This window comes from Aythya ferina (genome assembly GCF_964211825.1).
Source record: "Aythya ferina genome assembly, chromosome: 17".
Lineage (NCBI taxonomy): Eukaryota > Metazoa > Chordata > Aves > Anseriformes > Anatidae > Aythya > Aythya ferina.
In genome coordinates this window covers 7,468,112-7,490,274 of record NC_140316.1, presented here as the reverse complement: position 1 = coordinate 7,490,274, position 22,163 = coordinate 7,468,112, and the positions used below count along the sequence as shown (strand labels likewise).

The 22,163-nt window shown below is 38.6% G+C and overlaps 1 protein-coding gene and 1 long non-coding RNA gene across 9 annotated transcripts; one reads left to right on the top strand and one right to left on the bottom strand.

The window, feature by feature from the left end:
• Positions 1–48: 48 nt before the first annotated feature.
• On the top strand, positions 49–17,483 carry RAB36 (RAB36, member RAS oncogene family). Of its 8 annotated transcripts, XM_084538954.1 has the most exons (15): positions 55–535; positions 1,258–1,391; positions 2,727–3,026; positions 3,742–3,830; positions 4,981–5,069; positions 6,584–6,646; positions 7,033–7,103; positions 7,652–7,739; positions 8,251–8,352; positions 10,490–10,554; positions 11,153–11,204; positions 12,817–12,898; positions 13,526–13,616; positions 14,161–14,280; positions 14,515–17,483. In XM_084538954.1, coding segments are annotated over exons 7-15 (666 nt in total). In that variant the 5' UTR covers positions 55–535; positions 1,258–1,391; positions 2,727–3,026; positions 3,742–3,830; positions 4,981–5,069; positions 6,584–6,646; positions 7,033–7,102; the 3' UTR covers positions 14,580–17,483. The 8 variants fall into 8 exon arrangements, with proteins under 8 accessions (XP_084395078.1, XP_084395080.1, XP_084395074.1 ...); XM_084538948.1 differs by lacking the exon at positions 6,584–6,646 and having other exon boundaries at positions 7,026–7,103; positions 7,674–7,739; XM_084538947.1 differs by lacking the exon at positions 6,584–6,646 and having other exon boundaries at positions 2,712–3,026; positions 7,026–7,103; positions 7,674–7,739.
• On the bottom strand, positions 17,087–22,088 carry LOC311446124. The gene is made up of 2 exons (XR_014698759.1): positions 21,879–22,088; positions 17,087–17,947 (listed from the first exon to the last, which is right to left on the bottom strand). It is a non-coding gene; the product is annotated as an uncharacterized lncRNA (long non-coding RNA).
• Between the last annotated feature and the right edge of the window lie 75 nt (positions 22,089–22,163).

Sequence of the window (22,163 nt, the reverse complement as noted above, 5' to 3'; positions counted from 1 at the left end):
CGTACGCCCTGCTCCGTGAATAAACGCTACGCAGCCAAGCGCTCCTTTCTCTCTCCCGTTTCAGGCCTTGCGTCTATAGCGTAAATAACGCGTTTTACGGTAGCTGTTGCGAATGAGTGGCGTCAACAGCGTAGTTGGTGAATAGGAAGCTGGGTCTCTGCTAGCGTGGGACGCGGCGGGCTGCTGCGGAGCGCGGCAGGCCCCTGAGGGACGGGAGAGCGTGACGGAACGGGGCGGGAGCTGCCGTGGTGCCGTGCTCTGGGGTCCCTCCGCACCCGTGTCCTCTGCAAAACCGGGAGGGGGGGGTTCGTGCCCTGTCCACAGATTATAAAGTATTTTCACTTGACAAAACTGGAAAACAATCAGGTTGAACAAGAGGCAATCAAGTTAGTGGCGGCGACATAGTAGGCTAGTGACATGAGGTGTACGGAGGCTGGGGAGTGTAGTAGCTTTGGGTAGCTTTTTTTTTCCTAGTCTCTACAGTGTGGTACTATAAACAGCTAGACTGCGTACCAAGGGTTTCCATTGCAATTAGGTAAGCTCACATAACTGTATTCGTTATTTAGTCAAATTTTTAGTACGATTCAGTGAAATAGTATTGTTCATAGGACACTACACAGGGAGCACACATCGTAGTGTTTATAGCAGAGCTTTTGAGGTGGTCTGTGTTGTCAGTGTGGCCTGACATCAGCAATAAACTGAACAGCTTGTGCTATGAAAGGTTATTTCTCTGCAAATAGAGAAGTTACTCATATTTTTCATTATATTTGAGTTACAATTATCATAATCGAAGTTCTTAAACTAGATTTTACAAAGCCAAAGTCAATCAGATGAGCCGGATTAAAAGAAAACACAGGAATAGATTGTCATTGGGTGATGAACAAAATCCATAGAAGAAAAAGTATGACTAAATTAAAGTATCTTCAGGAAAGGATGCATTTTTTTCTGTATCGTTTTAGAGCAGATTATTTAAAGTAGAGTTTATTTTCCTAGACTAGATTTGACTTTTACTAACTAAATATTTTTAAAGGTTCAACCTATTTCAGTAGAAGAATGTGAACTTTTCTCAATGTAGGAGGGATGGGGAAAATCAAAGACTTCTCGCGTCCCCCTGCTTTAACTCTGTTCTCATCTTCTTGGTGTGAGTCCTGGCTTGTCCCTCACCATAGCTTAGTATACTGATCTTAGTGGTCATGACACTAACTAATATTATACACAGTTTCTGAAGGCTTTCTCAAATCATTTGTCTATTCACAGAATCTGCAGCTGATACTGTTCCTGCAGCATTGATGTAAGAAGGGGTATGATGCTATGGAGACAGCATATTCCCAGTGCTCCTAGGTGACCAAGCTGTGTAAGAAGAGAAAATTTGGATCATAGTACATATAATTGTCAGTATTTTCAGCACTTTTGTGTTTCTTAAATCATTGGTCTTTTTCCTCTAATGGTGTGGTTAACTTGTTGGTTTGGTAATTCAATGTATGAGAGAAAGATTAAATACAATCAGTAAGTGAAAATGGCCTTTCAATTTTAAAATGTTTCTGTTTGATTACCTTAGTCCCTCCTGGACTTTGGATTCACTGTGGCTGTTGAATTGATTTTTTATTTTTTTTTTGTAGCTTAGTTTGTGAAAGAGCTCTAGTAGACAAACAGTGAGTCATCCTATGTATGACAGATTTCTACATGCCTACGATGTATTGAACCAGAACTAGGAGAAAATGGAGAAAGCAAGTGACAATGTGATGTTCTTACTGGCTGGGAGGGTTTTCCTTTTTATTTTAAGAACTATTATTTTAAGAAATTAACGTTCTCTTGAAATCATTCAATCTTGCCAAAAGGGCAGGAGCACATCATAAAAAGAATCTAGGTCTGTCTGGTTTTATAGAGTCAAAAGTAGCATGATGGCTGGAGCTATATATTTATGGTTAAAATAAATACTGTAATGCCACCTTCTTTGCTGAATAACTCATCAGCTACAAGTCTGGTATTTTGTTTTGTTTGTTTTCAGTATGGTTGAGATCACATGAGTGCCTGAAGTGATCCCTTACCAAAGTAATTCCTTGCAAAAGATGATAAAACATTAATTCTAAATAGTGGACTGGCAATTTTGTTGAGCGTAATTATTTGTTTATGGTTGTAAAACAACAGGAGTGTTTTTTCTTTTTTTATGTATACTTCACAGTTGTTTTTTTTTTAATTACTTGTCCACACTGATTTGACCTTTAAAATTTTTAGTGTGCTGCATGAATAGGAGAGGCTTGTTTCCTGGATGTTAGGACGCCCAAGCCTGTTCCAGCATTATCAAAATATTTTTTTTTTTTTTTTGAATATGAGAGCTTTTATTTTTTCCCGAAATCTGGAAGCTTAAATACCGATGAAACGAACAGCAAAATTGTTTAACATCCTAAATTACAGTGTAGCATACTAAATGCAGTCTAAAATAATGAGTCGATTAACAATACTTAAGCAATACAAAAGAGTGGTAATATTTCTTACTTCTTGCTTTTATTGTTTAGTATGTTAAGAACCAAGATTACTAATGACTAGAAAGACATTTATATAATTCCAGATGGCTCATTGGTGGTGTGTGCATCCTGACTCAAAACTGTAGATGGAATCCAGTTGAAATACTGAAAGAAATCCCTTAGGAATTCCTTTGTAATTGCTATTATGCTTAATATTAGCTCTGTAACAGTTCCTCACTCCTTCAGTTCCTTCTCTGCTAGGTTAGTCCTGCTCCATGTATGCAGACATACAACTACCTTAGAAGAAAATGAAGCTATTAGGATGAGGAGACTGTTGAGTTTACTAAGGAGCACTCTCTGATCAGAGGAACCCGAATGGCCGCTAAGACCAGTTTGTTCTAAAACAAACTGCGTATAGTTCAGTTACTCCATTCCAACCCCGCCTTCCGATCTGTGAGAGAAGGGAAGGAAGGGAGCTGTTGCCAGCCTGTTGCTATGGGCACGCAGCAGCAGGCTGAGCTGGTCGTGTAACTGGGATCCTGCGGCATCAGCTGCTGCACGGTGAGTCCTCCTTACGCTTTGCTGCATGATGAATGTGCTTATTAGAAACATGCTTTTGAATGCCAGTAAGAAATTGGTATTGGTACCTTATTAAAAGTCCCCTCCCCTAACAATCCAAAAGGCTTCATTGCATAACCAACACACAGTGTCTCAAGTGGGATATCTTCATGCATTTGTGGCTTTTGTGTGAACGTTACTCTTCCAAGTCAGACTGTCTACTGATGTAGTTCTTTCTGAGGTGATCTTGGATGAAAGTTTCACACCAAGAAATGTGGCAACTACCTTGTTCCTCCTTTCCTCTTCTGACCTAGTGAAATCAGATATCCCCTCACATTAATAAATGTGCTTTATGCGGAGTCATTTAAAATAATAATGAGCAGGATTTTTAAATTAAACATTGCAAAATTATTTGGGGACTAAACTACTAGCACTTAGGTTTAACTAAGTATACAGTTCTCTGCCCTACTGCAGAATTAGGCAGTGCTTTGTTGTTAGAGAAAACCACTACTTCTTACTGCAGTTGTGCACGCAGAAGTTGCCCTTTTTACATGAGAATCAATTTTCTTTAACACAAAGTCAAAGAGCTGCCAGTTGTACTGAAAGGAAAGAAAGATGATGAGTCCATAAGGAGGGTTAATTTTTTTTATCATGTTTTCCCTCTGTTAAGACAACTTCTAAACATCTTGTTTCTCTTTACATGTTTTCTGTCTGGTAGGATTGAATTGAATTTGGAGGATGAAGTCCAGCCTAAAGCATATGGTTCCCCCAGTGAGTAGGGACAGAATAATCTCCCAGTTTCCTAAGGTAAGCATTCTTTATCCATGTGCTCAGAGTTTGTAGCACCTCCCACATTAAACTATATTTCCCTTGTATTTTATTTTAATCTACAGTTGATGCCTTTTTCTAGAATTTCAGATTTTTTAAGGTTTTCTTTCAGAGATGAATGTGACCTCATTTTCCCATTCAATGCTAATATACTTAATAATAATGTTTTCTTCCTCTAACCTCAACAGAAAGTGACTCTTGCAACAGAAATGTTATCTTATAATACCTGTTCTTTCAGCCAAACATTAATAATTACTGTGGTTAAAAAGTTCCTCCACTGAGAGGAAATGAGAACCATAGCTAAAAAAGACTAATTAGATCTATGTGGAGTTTTTGGTTGAAGAATTTGAGGCAATTTTCATTTTCTGTGTGTGCAGGAACCTTAGTCATGCTGTAGATCAAATGTGCTGTAGAAACACAGACAGAAAAGATCATTCTTGCCCCCAAAGAGTTTTATACTTGAAGTGTAACAGAAGGGTTGAGGCCCCCAAAGAGTTTTATACTTGAAGTGTAACAGAAGGGTTGAGGACAGGGAAGGACAAAGTATTACCACTTTCGTTTTCTCTTTATTTTTTTTTTCAAAACATCATTTTAATAGGAATTAGCATTTTTTTCACGCTTGATCTCAGCTGCATATTTTACTTTTAGTTTTATGAAAACCATCCCTGTTGTTTTCCTCATTTTTAACCTGCTAAGCTTAATTGAAAACTAGTAATAAAATCAGTTCTTTATACAAGTAAGAGATTTTAAAGACTTTGCAGTAAGAATGATTTGCTTGTGCCATTCTCTCACCTGTGTTTTTCTTGTGTGCCTTGGATTATTGGAATAATTTAAAATAGTTATTATGTTAAAGAGTAGTGAACAAATGTATTTGCTGTGGAAGTTTAGCTAGGGTTCGGATGCTGACACTCAAAGGTGGTCAAATGACCTGTTCAAAGGAATTTTTACAAATATACCTGTGAGGCAGCTGTACTGCCTTCTAGCCCAAGCTATCCCTTTTCTTAATCTTTGGTACCTCTGTGTTTGACAAGCTCTTTGAAGTAATCTCCTTTTCTATTTTTCCTTACTGATTTGACTTGTTGCAAAGTAGACATCACATAGTTTAGTCACTGTTCTCTCCTGTCTTCAGTGGTACACACCCGAGGCCTGTCTGCAGTTCAAAGAGCACTTCCATGCGCAGGTCAGAACTGCTTGTCAGAAGAGTGCTGGAACAGTTGGGTAAGTTGGTAAGAAACCAAGCGTGCAATGAAGCACATATTTTAACCTCTTCATAGCCTTCTTCCTTTATAGGCTTTTCCTGATTCCTCATGTTCCTCACTCCTGTGCATTTAAAGACAGCTGAGCCCATCCCCATGATGGTTCTGTACTGTTTGACAGTGAATGAATAAAATGCCTCTTCTTTTTACAAGTTTTGAAGATTCTTTTCCTGCTGGAATAAGTAGAGTTGGAAAAAATCAGGTTGTTTAGCAACAAATAGCTGCACCCTTAGTTTGAACGATTAACTGACCGTTTAGTGTTGAGCCTATGCAAGTCAGCACAAAAAGCAAGTTCTAGAGCAGTTAGAAGGAATAGGGCAGATATACTGACAACAACAGAGAAAACAGGCTACATATGGAGTGTACCAAATGAGCACTTGGTAAAGGCTTTGGACAGATTTAAACATAGCAGTTTTGTTCCATAAGGATCTAGTTTTAATCTTTTAATAGTATACATGCCGAGAAGTTGACTTTAAATGTTTCCTTAAAACTAGATCCAAATTCTGGAGTAAATATATAGCACTGAAAAATAGATATTTCTTTTTTATGCCTTTTTCATGTTCTTTGTTTTCTCATGTCATATCTCTCCCAGGACAGATACTTGTACTCATTTAATTCCTGAAGCAAGGCAAGAAAGCTAAACTGTGTTAGAAATTATTCCTATTCTGTTGAAGTACATAACTGTATGTTTTAGTAATAAATGCTTCCGTGTTCCAGTGTAAAAGATCTTTCATAAAGTGAAAGATCTATGAATACTGACAGTTAGTTCACTAGTCTCTTAAATCTAGAGCTCTTAATTACCATGAGACTTGTCATGATATCCATCTTTGAATGGAATTTTTTATTCATTTCACTATCTATTAATTTTACTTTTTTTTTTTTTTTTTTTTTTTTAAGAAAAAAAAAGCCAAAATATGTCTCTCTGAGAGACATCGATGAGTTAATAGCTTTTAGAAGCATAGCCACTGTTTTACTTCCATTTAAATTTGTTACAAGTGTCATGATGATTCTGTTGGCAAGACTTGTTTTAGTGAATCAAGGCATTTTTTCTGCTCCATAACCAAGATGTATCAGTTTTGTGTTTTTTTTTTTTCCTCAGAGTAAACTGGAACACCAACTAATTTATTTTGTATATGTACAGCACAACTAAAAAGCTTTCCATTCTGGCTTTGTGAATAAAATGAAAGTACTTTCCTGTTACTTTTCCAATCTAGATATGATTATTATTAGGTTATTTTTTGGAAGGGTGTGGTGGTAGAAGGGACAGACAACTGAGTACTTGGTACAGGAATTATGAAACATGTCAGGAATTACCATTATTTTCCTTTTCCGTTATTCCAAGTAATGGGATAGTTCTTTGTCATTTGGAAAGGTACTCTGAGAAATTCAGTAGCTAATGGCTATTTTTAAGACTCTTGATATTCCATCAGTGTGTTAAAATTTCTAATCTAGGGAGTGTTTTCTTTTCTTTTCTAGAAAGTATTAATGGAACACATACCTTCAAACCATCACTTGCTTTTTTTTTGCCTTTCCCTTCAGGTAGTTGATTTTCTTCAGTATTGTATCACTAACAGTTATTTAGGCAGAGACATCACCAGGTTAGGGGCCTGTGGCTGCCATATTTGCATTGACTAGAACAAAAACATGCCTTCCTTTTTCTGAAATATAAGCTGTGTAGCTCACCAGTCAAGATTTAGACTGCTTAGAATCACTAACTTGAAATCACCATTGCATTCAATAGAAGATTAATTCCCCTGTTTAAAAAGCAATTTCTTAATACGATAGTATATTAAACCTCTTAAACCATTTTTGTAGCATGTGCATGGGAGATGTCAATCCAAGTTTCAGTCAACAAATAACATTACATTCACTTATCCACCTGTACCTCCTAACAGATACACTACATTTCAATTTTAAGAATGCAGGTTGAGTCACCTCAAGCCCATCTGCTGTATTCTGTGGGAGGACCCAGAACAAAGAAGATTATTTGTATGAAGTGAGCTTCAGATTAATATTGTTCCAGATAGTCAGGAAGTGTATTGGCTCTTGCCTTTGGTTTGTTGTGTTTGTTTGTTTGTTTTCCCAAGAGACTAATTTTGTAGTGAGTTATTTTGTTATTGCTAACTTCTTGTTTGTGTACTTAGGACTTGATTCTGTATTATTAAAGTCAATGAGAAACTTGTAATTAATTTTAATGGCAGAAGAGTCTAAACTTCTACTCTTTAAAGGGCTGATAAAGATATAGATACTATTTGGTCTTGTGTGCAAACTGACAAGTGTATATACTTGCAAGAGCTTCTGTCCCATAGCAATATATTTAAGAAACAACATACAGAGTAAGAAATGGACTATTTCTTACTCTGTAAGAGTAAGAAGAGTTTTGTTTTGTGACCTTTTCTTTCTTACAATTTAAGATCCTGCTGCAGCACTGTGGCATTTAGTTAAACTGGAGTTGCAGATGCATGTATTCATCACATGCTATTTAAGGATCTAAGTCAGAATTGTTTTAGTGAGAACATTGAAATTGCTACTAAAAGCATTTAGTGTTTTCAAATATTTCTAACAGGCTGAAAATATCCAAAGTGGTTGTGGTAGGAGACCTGTATGTTGGGAAAACTAGCCTCATAAACAGGTACAGTATATCTCAGCAAATGGTTTACATCTTTTCTTTTACAAGTTCAAAGTGCATCACTAACAGCAGTAAAGCTTTCAGTTTTCTGAACTGAATATGTATCCAGTCAAATATAATACAATGTAGTATTTGCCAGATGCTAAAAGTAGCTGTTGTGCATTTTGTGTCCAAGTCCATTGAACAGAGCACTGAATTTCTGTAGTTTGTTATTACCATGAGAGCCAGCTGTTTATATTTTCAATTAATTCTTCCATGTTTCTAAGAGAATTTGGTAAGTTTTTAATCTTACTGATTAATCACATGTTCCTTTTGTATTTATAACCCAAAATGTTACTTCCTTTTTGGTAATCAGTTTCTCAGTGCTTTTATGTATGCTTCTGCAATATATAGCCATTCCACAGTTAGTTCATGCTTTTCCATATAATTTACCCTAGATAGTGTAGTTTTTCAGCTATTTGTAGCCAGGTGTTGCTAGTATTTCATCCTTTCATCCTTTTTTTCTTCACTGCAGATTTTGTAAAGATAATTTTAACCGAGATTACAAGGCGACCATTGGAGTGGATTTTGAAATTGAACGCTTTGAAATAGTAGGAATACCATATAATCTCCAGATGTAAGTTGAAACACTGTGGTTAAGTATCACATAGCATACAGTCTAGGTGGAGTTTGAATTAGGCTCTATATTCCATTAGGTTCTAATGGAATAAAAATTAAAAAAAAAAAAACAAAACAAAACACGCAACATTGCAAAATACAGGTTCTCTACCTGGACTTGGAGTTTAAGTTAATAAATAAACAAATAAATACATATATACTCCTGTCCTGGATCTCTTAGCCTTAAAAATGTTAAAGTTTTGTCAATGAAAATTAATTTTATGTGTCGTGCTACATTTCATTACAGTTCTGCCTTTTTTACTCAAGTTTCTTGGAAGAGAAGCAGAAGCTCTTGTAACAAATTTGTCAAGTGCTATTGTTGTTCCATTCTGTCCTTTGGATTTAGTGTGTGTTACAATCATGGAACTTGACTTTACTGGGAGGGTTTATTCCTGCAGCGATTGAAATCAACTGTAATGTGTCCATTGACTTCACTGTCTCCTAATGGCAGCATAAGTGGTTTTCTTTAATACATAGAAGGCTGAAGTGAGTCCAAAATCTTTCTGATTTTCACCTTTGTTTATCAGCCTATTGGGAATCCTGGCCTTCTCTTACCTGCTTTGGTTCTGCTTAAGGACGTCCTTTGGTATTCTAAGCATCTAGCTATATTTTTTCTGGAAAGAACGTTACTGAATCTACTCTGTAGTGTGATGTAGAGCAGAAATAAGATGCTCTGTATGAAGTATTTTAGTGCATGAATCTTAAAACCTTTTTGCTTGGAAACACATTTTCTCTGAAATCTCAGTGCCTAAAGACGCAAATAGATGGCTAGTGGGATTTATTGGAAAGCACTCAATTTCCCACTGATTTCAGTGTGACTGTGTTTTTGAAAATTCTGTCAGGCACTGTCTTCTCCTACAAAGACAGGCAGAGAAAGCTGGGGTTGTTCAACCTGGAGAAGAGAAGGCTCCAGGGCAGCCCTATAGCGGCCTTCCTGTACATACAGGGGGCTGCAGGAAAGCTGGGGAGGGACTATTTGTCAGGAAGTGTGGTGATAGGACAAAGGGTAATGGTTTTAAAGTGAAAGAAGGTAAATTTAGATTAGATATTAGGAAGAAAGTCTTCACTCAGAGGGTGGTGAAGCACTGGAACAGGTTGCCTAGAGAAGTTGTGGATGCCTCATCCCTGGAAGTGTTTAAGGCCAGGTTGGATGGAGACCAGGGCAACTTGGTGTGGGAGGTGTCCCTGCCCATGGCAGCGGTGCTGGAACTAGATGCTTTCCAACCTAATTCATTCTACGATTTTTGGAACTTGAGTGCCTTTAACAATCTACACTGAAACATCAGTACTTTGTCAGCTGAAGCAAGAAGGTTCACAGGCTGAACAAACTGAAGGTTGCCTTATCTACATATTCTTCAGTGGCTGGGTAAAACATTTACATATGATAAGCACTGGTGCCCCCTCTAGCTGAGAGGTTTTCATACATGCTAAAATTGCAACTACCAATGACTGGTACTGCTATGCTATAGCAAAACCCAAACATCTGTAGTACTGGCAGTAGCTGGGAGAAGTGTATATCATATATCATTTTTGTTATTAAGAAGCCCTTCTGTCTGTCTTTTTTTTTTTTTTTTTTTTTTTTTTTTTTTTATTGGTGTCATTAATGGAGAGGTATCGTATCGTAAGTTACAAGATTCTAGTGTGGGCTAATACATAATTTAGCTAGTATTAGCCCAGAAAATAGTTTCAAAATCAGATTGCCCTAGAAATACATAGAAATGACATAGATGAGGAAATGATGCTTTAATAAAAGTTTGTTTTGTTTTGTTTTGTTTTACCATGCAAACTATGAATGTTTGAATTGTGTTTCAAAGAACACAAATCATTTTGTGTCTCCAAAATGACCAGTTAATAAAAAAAAAATAAAAATAAAAATAAAAAATAAGGATAAAACCAAAGTTAAAATGGCTTCATTAAATAATAGGCCTTTACGGTATTTCTATCAGTGGTTAATGAATAACATGTTCCAGATGGCAACAATTCTCTGGTATCACATTCTTCTCCAACGTGTACCAGTCTGTTGCTTCATTAGCATGTTTACTCAGGTTGCGCTAGGTTTCATTAACCTGGAGTTTCTTTTTTTCTCCATTGCACAGATGGGACACAGCAGGTCAGGAAAAGTTCAAGTGCATTGCATCTGCTTACTACCGAGGAGCAGAGGGTGAGAACAATATTAATCTGACCCTGGCTGTGACAGGATATTGTACTTTATACAGAAACATATATACATACGCCTATATGTGCTCCTTGGAAAGGTACCTGTAGACGCAGTATGGTGGAATGGGCTCTCCGTTATTGGAGAGAGGAAGAAACTGAAAACCTCATGAATAGATTACTTGTCACACCTGCAAGCTCTGAATGTTATGATGATGAAGGAATAAAAAATGGCAACTGTGTCTAGAGGGGAAAGAATTTCAATTTTTGATAAAATTTTTGCTAGACTGAGAAGTGTATACCTCTAGTATTCCTATAAGAGGCTTTTTTCAGAAATTAAAGGGGTCCTAAAATAAAAGGAGTATTTGATCTTTACCTTTAGTCTGCAGACTATAGCACTATTAAAGTTGAAGACTGAGGATGGCAGTCTTACTGGGTGCTAGAGAAAGAAGGGGAGTAAACAAACCAGTAGTCTCCCATCTCCTCTATGTTAAACCTACTGTTGCACTTTGTATACAAGCATTCTTTCTATTTCACAAGTTGAGTCGAATTGGAGAGACTTCTGATGCACTTTTTTACTTAATTACTTTTTTCTTTTATTGCAGTTATAATAACAGTGTTTGATCTGGCTGATATCCAGACTTTGGATCACACCAAGTAAGTTTCTGTGTTTTGGCTTAGCCTTTACAGCTTTCGCAGGGGGGTTAATTGCCTTCCATGGCCTGTAGTTACTGAGGACTTGTGGGATTATGAGTGTGTTTTGAGCTATGAAATAAATGGTGATAGGCATGTGTTTGGAATAGTTCTGAGAAAAATGCTGAGCATAAATTTGAACTTCATCTTAGGCTTGCTTTGTAGTCAGTGGAGAGAAAAAGGCACTTAACAAGGAGCTGGATCCTTCCAAAACTAGACATACAGGAAGAGATGAAGTGCATATCAAAAGTATCTGTTTTTTCCTCCATTTGCTATAAACGGACTAACAGGTTTGCATCTGATGTCGATAATGAAATCAATGTGATGCATCTCATGCATGAAGTCTCAAGAGTCTCAATATTACATTATTTCTCTAGTTTCTGTAGTGATTCTGTTATAGTAGAACAGTTCAGTTGGAAGGGACCTTCAAAGGTCATCTAGTCCAACTGCCTCATCACTTCAGGGCTAATCAACAGTTAAAGCATATTACTGACAGCATTATCCAAATGCCTCTTCAACACTGACATGCGTGGGTCATCAACCACCTCTCTAGGAAGCTTGTTCCGATGTTTGACTGCCCTCACGGTAAAGAAATTTTTTCCTAATGTCCAGTCTGAACCTCCCTGGCACAGCTGTGCACTGTCTCACATGTCTGTCAAAAAAAAAAAAAAATTCCCCAAAACAAAACTCAAGGTGTATATATAGGTATAGCTAAATTTGGTAGTTCAAGTACTTGAAATGTTTTGGCTATAGCAGCACGCTAACTGATGTGAGCGAACTTGCTCTGCTTTTAGTGCAGTCTGCAAAACCCAATGTGGATCTGTGATCCACACTGTTGTTACCAGACTCGGAGCTTATATATTTCTAACATACTATTATGACTGTAAGGCAGGTATGTGTTTCTCTACAGTCTGTGCTCTGTCTTATTTAAATGTGTATTAGAGTATTTCCTTAGAGTACTGCTATGGTATTTAACTCATTTACATAGGACTTTGTAAAATTATATATATATTAGTGTCTCTGCTTGGTTGAAAATAATTGAAACCTGTGAACCTGATTTCCACCCCACACACACTCTCTTCCCTCCTTGACTTTTGTTGGATGACTCAAGAGGAACTTGATTGCTAGAGTAACAAACATATAAAAGCTTATGAGACAAGAGTCATGCAGCCTTCACAGGAAGATATTTTGTAATGTTGCTGAATAGATTTCACTCTTCTTTATTCATTTCATATCTAATCTGCTGTATTGTTCATATTTTTAACTCTGCTTCTTGTTTTTTATTCCTTATCTCTATCAAAACTCTGCCCCTTCTCCTTATACTGATAAATAATATCTCTGGGTGTTAATATTATTGCTGAATTTGCACTCTACACCGGGCATGTTTGAACTTTTCATTAGTTGAAGGCATATATTCAAAGGTGCTGGAATAGCTCCTGTTCCCTTCCTGTCTAGAAAAAGAGGCTTTTGACACTCTCACAGAAGTTCATCCTCTTACTTTTTTTGTGACCCTATTATCTACCTTTGATATTCCATACTTCCTCTGACTGACTCTCATCTCTCTTCTGCATTTCAGACAGTGGCTGGAAGATGCTTTGAAGGAGAATGAGCCAGATTCCAGCTTCATATTTCTGGTTGGAACAAAAAAAGATTTGGTGGTAAGCAAATAGCAAGATACTGGTATGATTGATCACGGAAAATAAATGAGAGGGAAAATGGTCTTAAAATAACAAGCAAGAAAGCAAGATTTGTTGAAGGGGGAAAGAAATTGTAGTCTTAGAACAGGAAGAAGAGATAAGAAAGAAGGGGAAAAGAGTATTAAAAAAGGGGATGGGGAGAAACTCATGTGTTTGAGTATAGTAAAAATAGAGTAGAAAAAAGGGTCTGAGACAGACAAGAAGGATTAAATGAAAAGAACTGTATTTATTATTTGGTCCTGTAACTCTTCTGTTGAGAAAGATAGAGTACCAAGAATTCGAAGATCAATAACTGGTCTGTTTGCAGCTCTCTGCTGTACTATATAGTTAGATTCAGTGGTCAACCTTCTTGTTGTTTTATTTCAACGCAGTAGAAGGTGAACAGAATCTTCCATTTTAAAAGCAATACTAAGTAATTTCTTTTCAAGTATTAGAACATTTTTGCAATAGTGCATGATTACACAAGTTACGAGGCAAGGACAGAAAGGCCACTGTCCGCCTCACAGGGTAGGTGCTATCAGTACCACTGTATTATTACTAGCACAGATATACTTCTTATCTTAAAGATATTTCTTGGTATTTACTCAGTCAGATGCTGTGTGTGAAAGGACAGAGATAGATGCTATCCGCTTTGCCAATGAGATGCAGGCAGAATACTGGTCGGTTTCAGCCAAAACGGGTAAGTTACTGCAAAGGATATAAGAATAAAGTAACCACAGAGGCTAGTGTTAAAGAGGGAGGAAGTTAAAGTTCCTTATTTCAGTACAATTTATTTATTTATTGTGTTGCATTTTGTTGCTATTAGAAACTTCAGATTTATTAATGGTTGATTTTATTTGAGCATCTGTATGTGTGCTTACATTGTCCTGTTTATAGAAAGGGCTACTTAAGTTGCTGTGCAATGTCTAAGTATGTTTAATTCATGGTTAGTTACATAAACATGTGTATGGACTGCTACATATATTAGGAATGAAACAATTATGCCACAAACTGAATTCTCCTTGTTGCTAATGAAAAAAAAAAAAAAAAGTATGGTAGAGGATACAGTATTCTGAAGTGGAAAGAAATGAGACATTCTGTCTGCAGTGATCAGAGAGAGACTGTTGGAAATGCCTAATCCTTCCCAGTATTGACTGGTGATGTGTTCAAGATATGCTTGTTCATGTTTGATCATGCACTACTGTGCAGTTGCAAAAACGTATTGTTTCTGTGTTGTTTCCTAGGGGAAAATGTCAATGAGTTCTTTTCCCGAGTTGCTGCCTTGGCCTTTGAACAGTCCATGATAAAGGAGCTGGAGAAGACCATGGGGCACATGGCTCAAATTGGGACAGGAAACCTCATCAGTATGTTAAATTTTGCTTCTTGTGTGTATTTTCCACATTTATGCTCTCAAGGACTGGGTAGATTTTTTTGAGCATCAAAGCCAGTGTCACAGATCTGCAAGCATATTAACTTAAGTGTCTTCCTGAGTTCTGGCATGTAGGAATGACTTGGGATGCATCCAGCTTTTGTTACCCTTAATATTGGATGGTATCATTTCTTGTGAATTGATTTTTTTAACTTCTTGGTTTCTACAGAATTGGAAAAGAACCTGATGGAAATCCCAGAAGGCAACACTCAAGCCAGCCCAAGTTGCTGCTGACTGTCAGCTGCTTCTGCAAGTGCCACACTTCTCTGTAGTCCTGCATAAAACACCTGCAACAAAAAAATCTCTTAAATCAGAAGTAAAAAGTTGTATTTTTGGAAATGAGGGAGGAAAATCTTATCCAAGCTTTCTTTCTGAGTGTTCTCTTATTGCTGCTGCAGGTTCACTTGTGCTGGATGGTACGGTTGTTAAGTAAACTTTTCTCTCTGTAGTGGAAACATGACATGCTTGTCTTAATGCAAGAAGATGTTGTCAGCACCATTTGCTCACCAGTCTGCCAGAAAAACTTACAGTCAAATGTTAGGTAACTTTACTGTGTTGGGTTTTGATAATTCTCTAGAAATCTTGAGTACTGAAGTTGCATTCTCATGGGAGCAGAAAACAAATGGCAGTTCAGAATAAAGGCTGCTATCCATCTTCTTTATTTCTAAAAACATTATTAGGTCATAGCGTAATGTTACTCTGACTTGCTTTAATGTATTCCAAATGCATTAAAGCAGTTGCAAAAATTGTTTTGTTTTTTGTTTTTTTTTAATAATAAGAAACAGGTATGGAAGTACACAAATGCAGGCTGTATAGTTTTCGTTGTGATTTTCTCCATCCAGGAAAAATCTGTGCTTTTGTCTTTTCCACTTGAGAATCAGAGCCCAGTTATTTCAATATTTCCATGCCTGGGAGAAGTCCAGATAGGAGCTTTGTCATTTTATCCCAGCTGCCTAATATTTTGGAAGTGCTACCAGATAAGAATGCTATAGTTTTCCACTCTCTTGAATAAGAAAGAATGGTTTGCATAACAGTGTGTGGCAGAGAAAAAATAGAGTTCATGTATTCCATCTTCCAAAGAGGATGCAGAATCCTTTTCTGCATTAATCTTTTTGAAGATTGTCTACACTACAGTTCTATTATGTTGCTAAGAATAATTATTGCATTTTATTCTAATTTTTTTTGTTTGTTTGTTTGTAGTAATGTAACATGATTCTGGAACCATATGCAGTCTGAGTCATGAACTTGTTCATCCCTGTCTGTGGTAGGAACTCTGAGCTGGTAAGGTTAGATTCAATGCTGCTGCTAAACTTGTCGTCACTCTTTCTGTTTTCACTGGACAAGATAATTTGATCATGTTATGCTGGGAGCAATTTGCTCCACTGCATACTGGAAGCTGTAATAGTAGAGAAACAGTTTTTGCCATTTTGTGAAAAGTTTTAAAAATACGTGTTGGTTTAGAGAGGTGGGAAAAGATGTACTCCCAAGAAGACACATGCTTGGTAAGCCCTATAGTATTTGCTGTATGAAGATGTCGTTACTGAATGCTTACTGTAGAACCTGCTTTAGAACCTGCTTTCTGGACATTCTGTTGTTACTTGGTGTGCTGGCTGGATCAAAAATCATTGCCCCAGTTCTGGCTTTTCAAATACCCTTTGACATAACCTTGTGCAATCAGTTATTTAGAAATTGCAACCATTGTCTAATAGAGAGAGATTAGCTCTGGGCACCGCTTAATTTTACATAAGTAAAGCAGCTCTGGAAAGCTCTTCCGCTCTTTGGGCAGCCGTGGCTGATGCCAAAAGATTCTGCTGTTTTAAAAGTCATTCCTGCTGACAAATGACATTGCCAGAAATTTGAATGACAAATAACATTGTCTGAAATTACTGTAATATTTGCTCAGTATACATGAAACTGTGTTAGTATGATTGATTTTGGTAACTAGATTTCAACTTCAAAAATAGGTAAGAAGTTTAAAAGGAAAAATAAAAAACCCTGTAAAAGTTATAGGGAAATGAAATAAATGCATATTGCTAAACAGAAAGACTGCTTCTCTAGAAAACTCTTTATCAGCTGCTTATGACTTTATAATTCTAAGATTCAAATCCAGTATTAAATGCTATACTGGCATAAGAAAGAGTGAAATAGTTTTTTTGTAATGCTCTAAATTTCTTAACTGTAACTGTTTTAAATATGGAGAGATGAAGAAAACCTGTGGACAACTACAAGTTACAGTTTCAGAAGATGTTTGTTCAATTATTACAAAAACTACAGTATCTGGAAAACTGAGAAAATAAAGATAAATATTTGATAATGAATCTACGTATCATGCTAAAAAACATCTAGGCTTTCAGCTATTTTTAGTCCAAAAATTGTTTCCTAAGAAATAGAAAAAATGGAAGAAAAAATGGCTTAAAGAGCCTTTACTTTTATTAAAAGTAAATTACATTTATACTTCTATGATTTATGCTATGAACTAGAGGAGCTTCAAATAATATAATGAGTAGAGATCTGGGAACACTCTCTCTCTCTTGTTTTTTTAATCAGTCAATCTCCTATTTGGCAATTGTGCTGATTCTGTTGGCAAAGACACAAATGTAGCATTTGGTAGAGAAGGTGAATATGTGGGGGTATGTAAGAAGCTATTTATCCAAATGTGTGATATTTTGACCTTCTGATGTTCTGTGTATTTCGTCTCGCAAATCTCTTTCACAAGATGATGAACGTGTACTCTGCCTGTACCATGCTTTCCACTGAGTGGGCAGCATAGCCGTGATCTTTGTGTTCACTGAGTTTGAATGAGAGTAGAAAAAGATAGTTCATTCTACTGCGGTGTATTACGTATGTATATGAAACATCTTGCATTTGAATAATGCTTTTCAGAAGCAATTTTAGAAGCACAGTGGAGCCACATAACCATTCCTGTGTACTGTGCTGTGGATGAGTACTGCTGTCCTCGGGTTATGATAGATAAATAGAAACTCACAGAAGTGGTATTGGTGACTTTTTAAAAAATTAGTCCTCTATTTTCATATGGAAAACTTTCTCTGAAGTAATTTGAAATTCACAATTTTGTCTTTCTTTCATTCAGTTATTCTTAGTTCATTTCTTTATTAAAGACTTTATTGTATGAGTAAATGATTCATAAAGTAGTTATTATTGTAGAACTGGGTTTCAAAGTTGTTTGCTACTTATGATGAATAGGCCTGAGCTTCGGACCAAATTTTGCTTTCATATATATATTTCTTGGACATAAGCTGGTGTCTTGTCATGCACTTTGAACATGCCTTGAGCATGTCAGAGAAGAAAACTTGAACACACACTACCAGATAGTGTTGTTCTGAGGACAATAATGTACCTGTAGGTGGACAAGTTCAGCGTTGCTGCAGCAGTACTTCTTCAGATAAGAATTGCCTATACTCACAGCACATTTTGGCAGTTACACGTGGTTGCTGCTGAGCAGACAAACTGCTCTGGTTCCATCCTGGAAGCATTGATAATGGTCCTGGAGGCCAAAAGGTAGGTTTTAGGATGACATGCCTTGTCTTCTTGTCTAGGCTAGGTGCTAGGTTTTGATGCAGTCACGGTGTCAGTGTCTGCAGCTGCAAAATGAATCAGAAATAAATCAAAGGAAAAAAAATCAGGTTATGTTTTTCTCAACAAAACAAAACAAAAACAAACAAAAAAAAACAAAAACAAACAAACAAACAAAAACTCCCAAGGGTTTCTTTTGTTGCTGACTGCAATTCTTGTACAAAATCAGAGATGTAATTTCTTCAGCGATGCAGTCATGTTGCTAGGAAAATCAACTGGGACAGTTTTTCTAATGATTTAGTGCATTGCTTGATGTCATTATTGTTTTTTATTGTCTGTAGTTCCAAAAACTTTATGCAAAACTGTCAATCAGTAACTATCCCCTGGCAGTGGTCTGACTCCATCCAATCTATGACAGATGCTTTGAGACTTTTTTTCTTTTAAGTCCCAGTGAGACTTCTCCTGCAAAGAACTCAGTATTAATAATTGATAACCTAAAATGAATCTTAAATCATATTAGCTCAAAGGAAACCTAACTTTAGTGGGAAAATAAACATTAGTTTGCAAGTTCTTAAATGTTCCTGTCTGGTCTATGTTGTATTCTATGCATATTATTCCGTTCTATCAGCAACTTCATTTGTTTTGAAGAAGCCTTAATATTATTAAAAACGATGTCAGAACAACTACATTAATTCTAAACACAAGCAGAATGTAGAACTACATTAACTCTAAACACAAACATAATTTTATACCAGTTGAAAACTTCATAGTGATCATGGCACCAGTTTCAGCACCAGCTTCCTTGTGGAATTTGCCGGTGAGAAGTTGGATAACTTAAAATTCAGAGAGAGTCTGAAGCAAAGTTAAAGAACAGGTGTAATAATCTCCCCAAAGACGTACTAGTATTATGCTGTTTCTTGGCTTAATAAGTACAAGCTAAATGGTTAATGAGCTTCTGTTTAAATAAGCACATGTATCTCTTTGAGGAAAAACTGATAACAGATCAAAAGCCATTCAAGAAATAGTCACCTGGCAGGCAAATTTCATTTTTACTGTAAAACAGTCTTTCATTTTAATCTTTAGTGGTATTGTTTCTGCCATTTGAGTGATTATTTGACACTTAGGGTATTATTCTTTATATTCTCATAGGTCATGTGATTCAGACCTTTCATGTTGGTTCTCAGCTCAGGCTCACCTCACTGAGGTACAACCAGAGTTCATTCTTCATGAGTAGATGTCATATTCTGTGTCTTTTCAGGTTTTCATCAATAGTCAGAAGTTGTTCTGGGGAGTGTAACAAAGCTTACCAGTGTGCAGATGCTATGAACTGCTCGCTGTATCACATCTTCGTAGGCTGAGTTAAAATGAAGTGTTTGGCAGGTTCAAGTTGTAGCAGCATCTGCATTAGTTAATGGAGATGGGGGATGGGTTTCCTTTATTTTGGGCCATAAGGTTGTTCTCACAGCAACAAATTGCCATTTTCTGAATCTTAAGAAATGGGGTTCCTGTGTTCCTGGGCTCACAGAATAATTTGGACTGGACAGGACTTCGGGAGATAACTGGCCTAGCCAGACTCTACCACAGTGTGCTGTCTTGTAATACAAAAATACAGTTTCTTAATTTCAGCCACATATGAATGAGAAATGATGTTTTATTTCTCGTTAGAAAGACTCTGCTTATGTGCTTCCACTTTTATTTTTTTCTTACAAAACTCCTGATTCTCCCGTGTGGGATCATGATAAAGCCCATAACCTGGATCTCCGCTAAGTGTACTAGCTCTCCTTCCCCACAGGAGGGAGCTCCATGGCCAGTTCAGTTCCAGTAATGGTTCAACTGGCGAGAACTGGCAATCTCTTGTGGGCCAGCAGAGGGCGAGAGCTGAATGTGCTGGCTTTTTAGCCCCCTTGTCACCGCATGCTCTGTCACCAATCCCAGATACATCTACCTCCAGAGCCATAATGAAATTTTGTATCCTGATAAAACTATACTCAGTCGAATGTAGAAAGTATCAGCAAAAATTCAGAGACCCCTTCAATGGCCACCGGAACTTCTGATGCTGGAGTACCTCAATGAATACAGAGGCTGCAGTTGTTTAATAGTGCTCGCCAAAAGTTAGGCGTGCATACAGAAGTCCCTCTGACTCATCAGAATTCTTGCTGCCTCTGGAAAAGTGAGCCCAGTGAGTGTGAGAAAACACCCTAGAAATAATAAAACAAACCAATAACACCAGCAAACTATAAACAAATGGGGGAAACAAATTCATAACAGAGCCTTATTATGTAATATATCTGTCGTTATTTTAATCATGCTAGTAAAATCTGAAATGTCATATTACTAGAAATATATTGTGTGTCATAATGTCATTGTTCAAACCGGCATGACGGCAAACAGCATCAATGGTGAAAAGCCAATTTTCTTTCTGTGGAAGATGGAAATTCCCTGGAAGGCTTGTATAGATATTTACTAAGTATACAGATTTCATTATGATTTTGATTCTAATCTGTTTTCCACATAGATCAGCCAGTGTGTTAGAAGCTGAGGAAACAAGTGCAGGAAAAAGAGGTTAAAGCCAGGAAACAAACAGCAAGGGAGATGAACTATGCAAAGCTGAATGCATGATTAGCCGTTTGTGATGTCTGAAAATATTTGATATGTCATATCAAAAAGCGTGAAGAGGAAAATGGTTTAGTGGATTATGAAACATTGCATATTTTGAAGGTAAGAGAACTGCTCTTGTAGACTTGTACTTTTCATGCTTAAGGAACTGTATTAGTTATTGCTGGGGCTATATTCCACATTTTTTTCTCATAAAATGCATGAGGAAAGGTATTCCTCACTCTGGGGATTTGTCCCACCTCTGGCATGAAAGAAGCAGGCTTCTGAGGGATGTGAGGTGTACAATATCTCACTTTTCCCATCATTTGGACAGGAAAACTGCAATTTCAGGTGTATCCATTACCCCTTTTTCAGAGGTTGAATTAGTATGTGGAAGAGGTACAGGGCCTAAACACGGCTGGGTACCCCGATTTCAGGTGGAGTGAGAGCCAGCTGCCGGCCCATGTTCAGCTTGTTTGCCCCCCTTCACCCAGAGCTGGAGAGCGGGGCTCCCTGTAGGCTAACATACAGGACAAAGGCACACCTAATCTCTGAACAAAGCAGACTTTATTACCAATATCACCGCGCTTTCAGAGCACCAGCTGGGCACTGATAACGCAGCAAGGACCGAATGAACGATGAGCCTGCTAGTGCCCAGCACCTCGGCTTGAGGTGAATCATGGAATCATGCAGGTTGGAGAAGACCTCCAAGGTCCAACCATCGCCCCACTGCCTCCCACCGAACCAAGTCCAGCCTCTCCTTAAACACCCCCAAAACCCTCAGCGGGGCCTGAAGGCTGCAGCTGGGAGTTCAGGAGGGCCTGAGCAGCCCCCTCCGTGCTCCAACCTCGCCCTCCTCCCTCGTGCCCCCGCTTCGCACACCGCTGCCTTTGTCTCGGCGCCAGCCTCCGCCGGGCCGGGCCTCCAAAGGCAGCGGGGGCCCGGGCTGCCCCTTTAAGAGGCCCCAGCGCCGTTTCAGCCGGGCTCCTGCCCTGCCTCCCTCCTTCCCTGCCTCCTTCCATCCCTCCCCTTCCGCAGTGCCGCGGCTCGGGGCGCCGCCGGAGCCGGGCCGCGATGGGCAGCCGGGGGCAGCCTCCGGAGCCTCGCCGCCAGCCTCCGCCTCCACAGCCGCGCCGGGGAGGCTGCCGCGGGGCCGCGGGGAGCTCCGGCACCGCCGGGTAGCGGCCGGGCTCGCCGCCCTGCGCCCGGAGGCCAGCAACAATAGCCGGGAGGAGGAGACAGGGAAAGGGGCAGGGGGAAAGGAGGAGAGAGAAAGAGAAAGCACAACACGGGGGCTGGCCGCGGGAGGACGGAGCGGAGGGCTGCCCAGAGCGGCCGCACTGAGCAGCGCGGCCGGGACGGCAGCGGCAGGAGGTGGGTGGGAGGGTGGGGGGCGATATTTACCTTCTCTCCCCCGCCCCGAGCCTGCTCCTTTGTCCACCTCCCCTTTGAAGTGCTCGGGAATCGCCGGGGTGGGAGCGTTGTTGTTCGCTAGCAGAATCTCGGGCATGATGGGGGGAGAGTAGCGAGGGGACGGGGGCTGGGGCCGGCGAGAGGTGGAGGAGGCGAGGAGCAGAGATTGATCCGAGGATTGCCGTTTGCCTCCCAGTTCCTCTGCATGGACCGTGAAAGAGACGCGTTGAGTTGACCCTGCCGGAGCTGTTTCTGCTTCTACATGTGAGATCCGGT

What these genes read in the sequence shown, in the direction of transcription:
- RAB36 (XM_084538949.1), top strand. Translation starts at nt 3,762, where the DNA reads ATGAAGTCCAGCCTAAAGCATATGGTTCCCCCAGTGAGTAGGGACAGA. An exon ending in TAATCTCCCAGTTTCCTAAG is followed by an intron (nt 3,831 to 4,980) that starts GTAAGCATTCTT and finishes TCCTGTCTTCAG; the next exon opens with TGGTACACACCCGAGGCCTG. An exon ending in GTCGGTTTCAGCCAAAACGG is followed by an intron (nt 13,617 to 14,160) that starts GTAAGTTACTGC and finishes GTTGTTTCCTAG; the next exon opens with GGGAAAATGTCAATGAGTTC.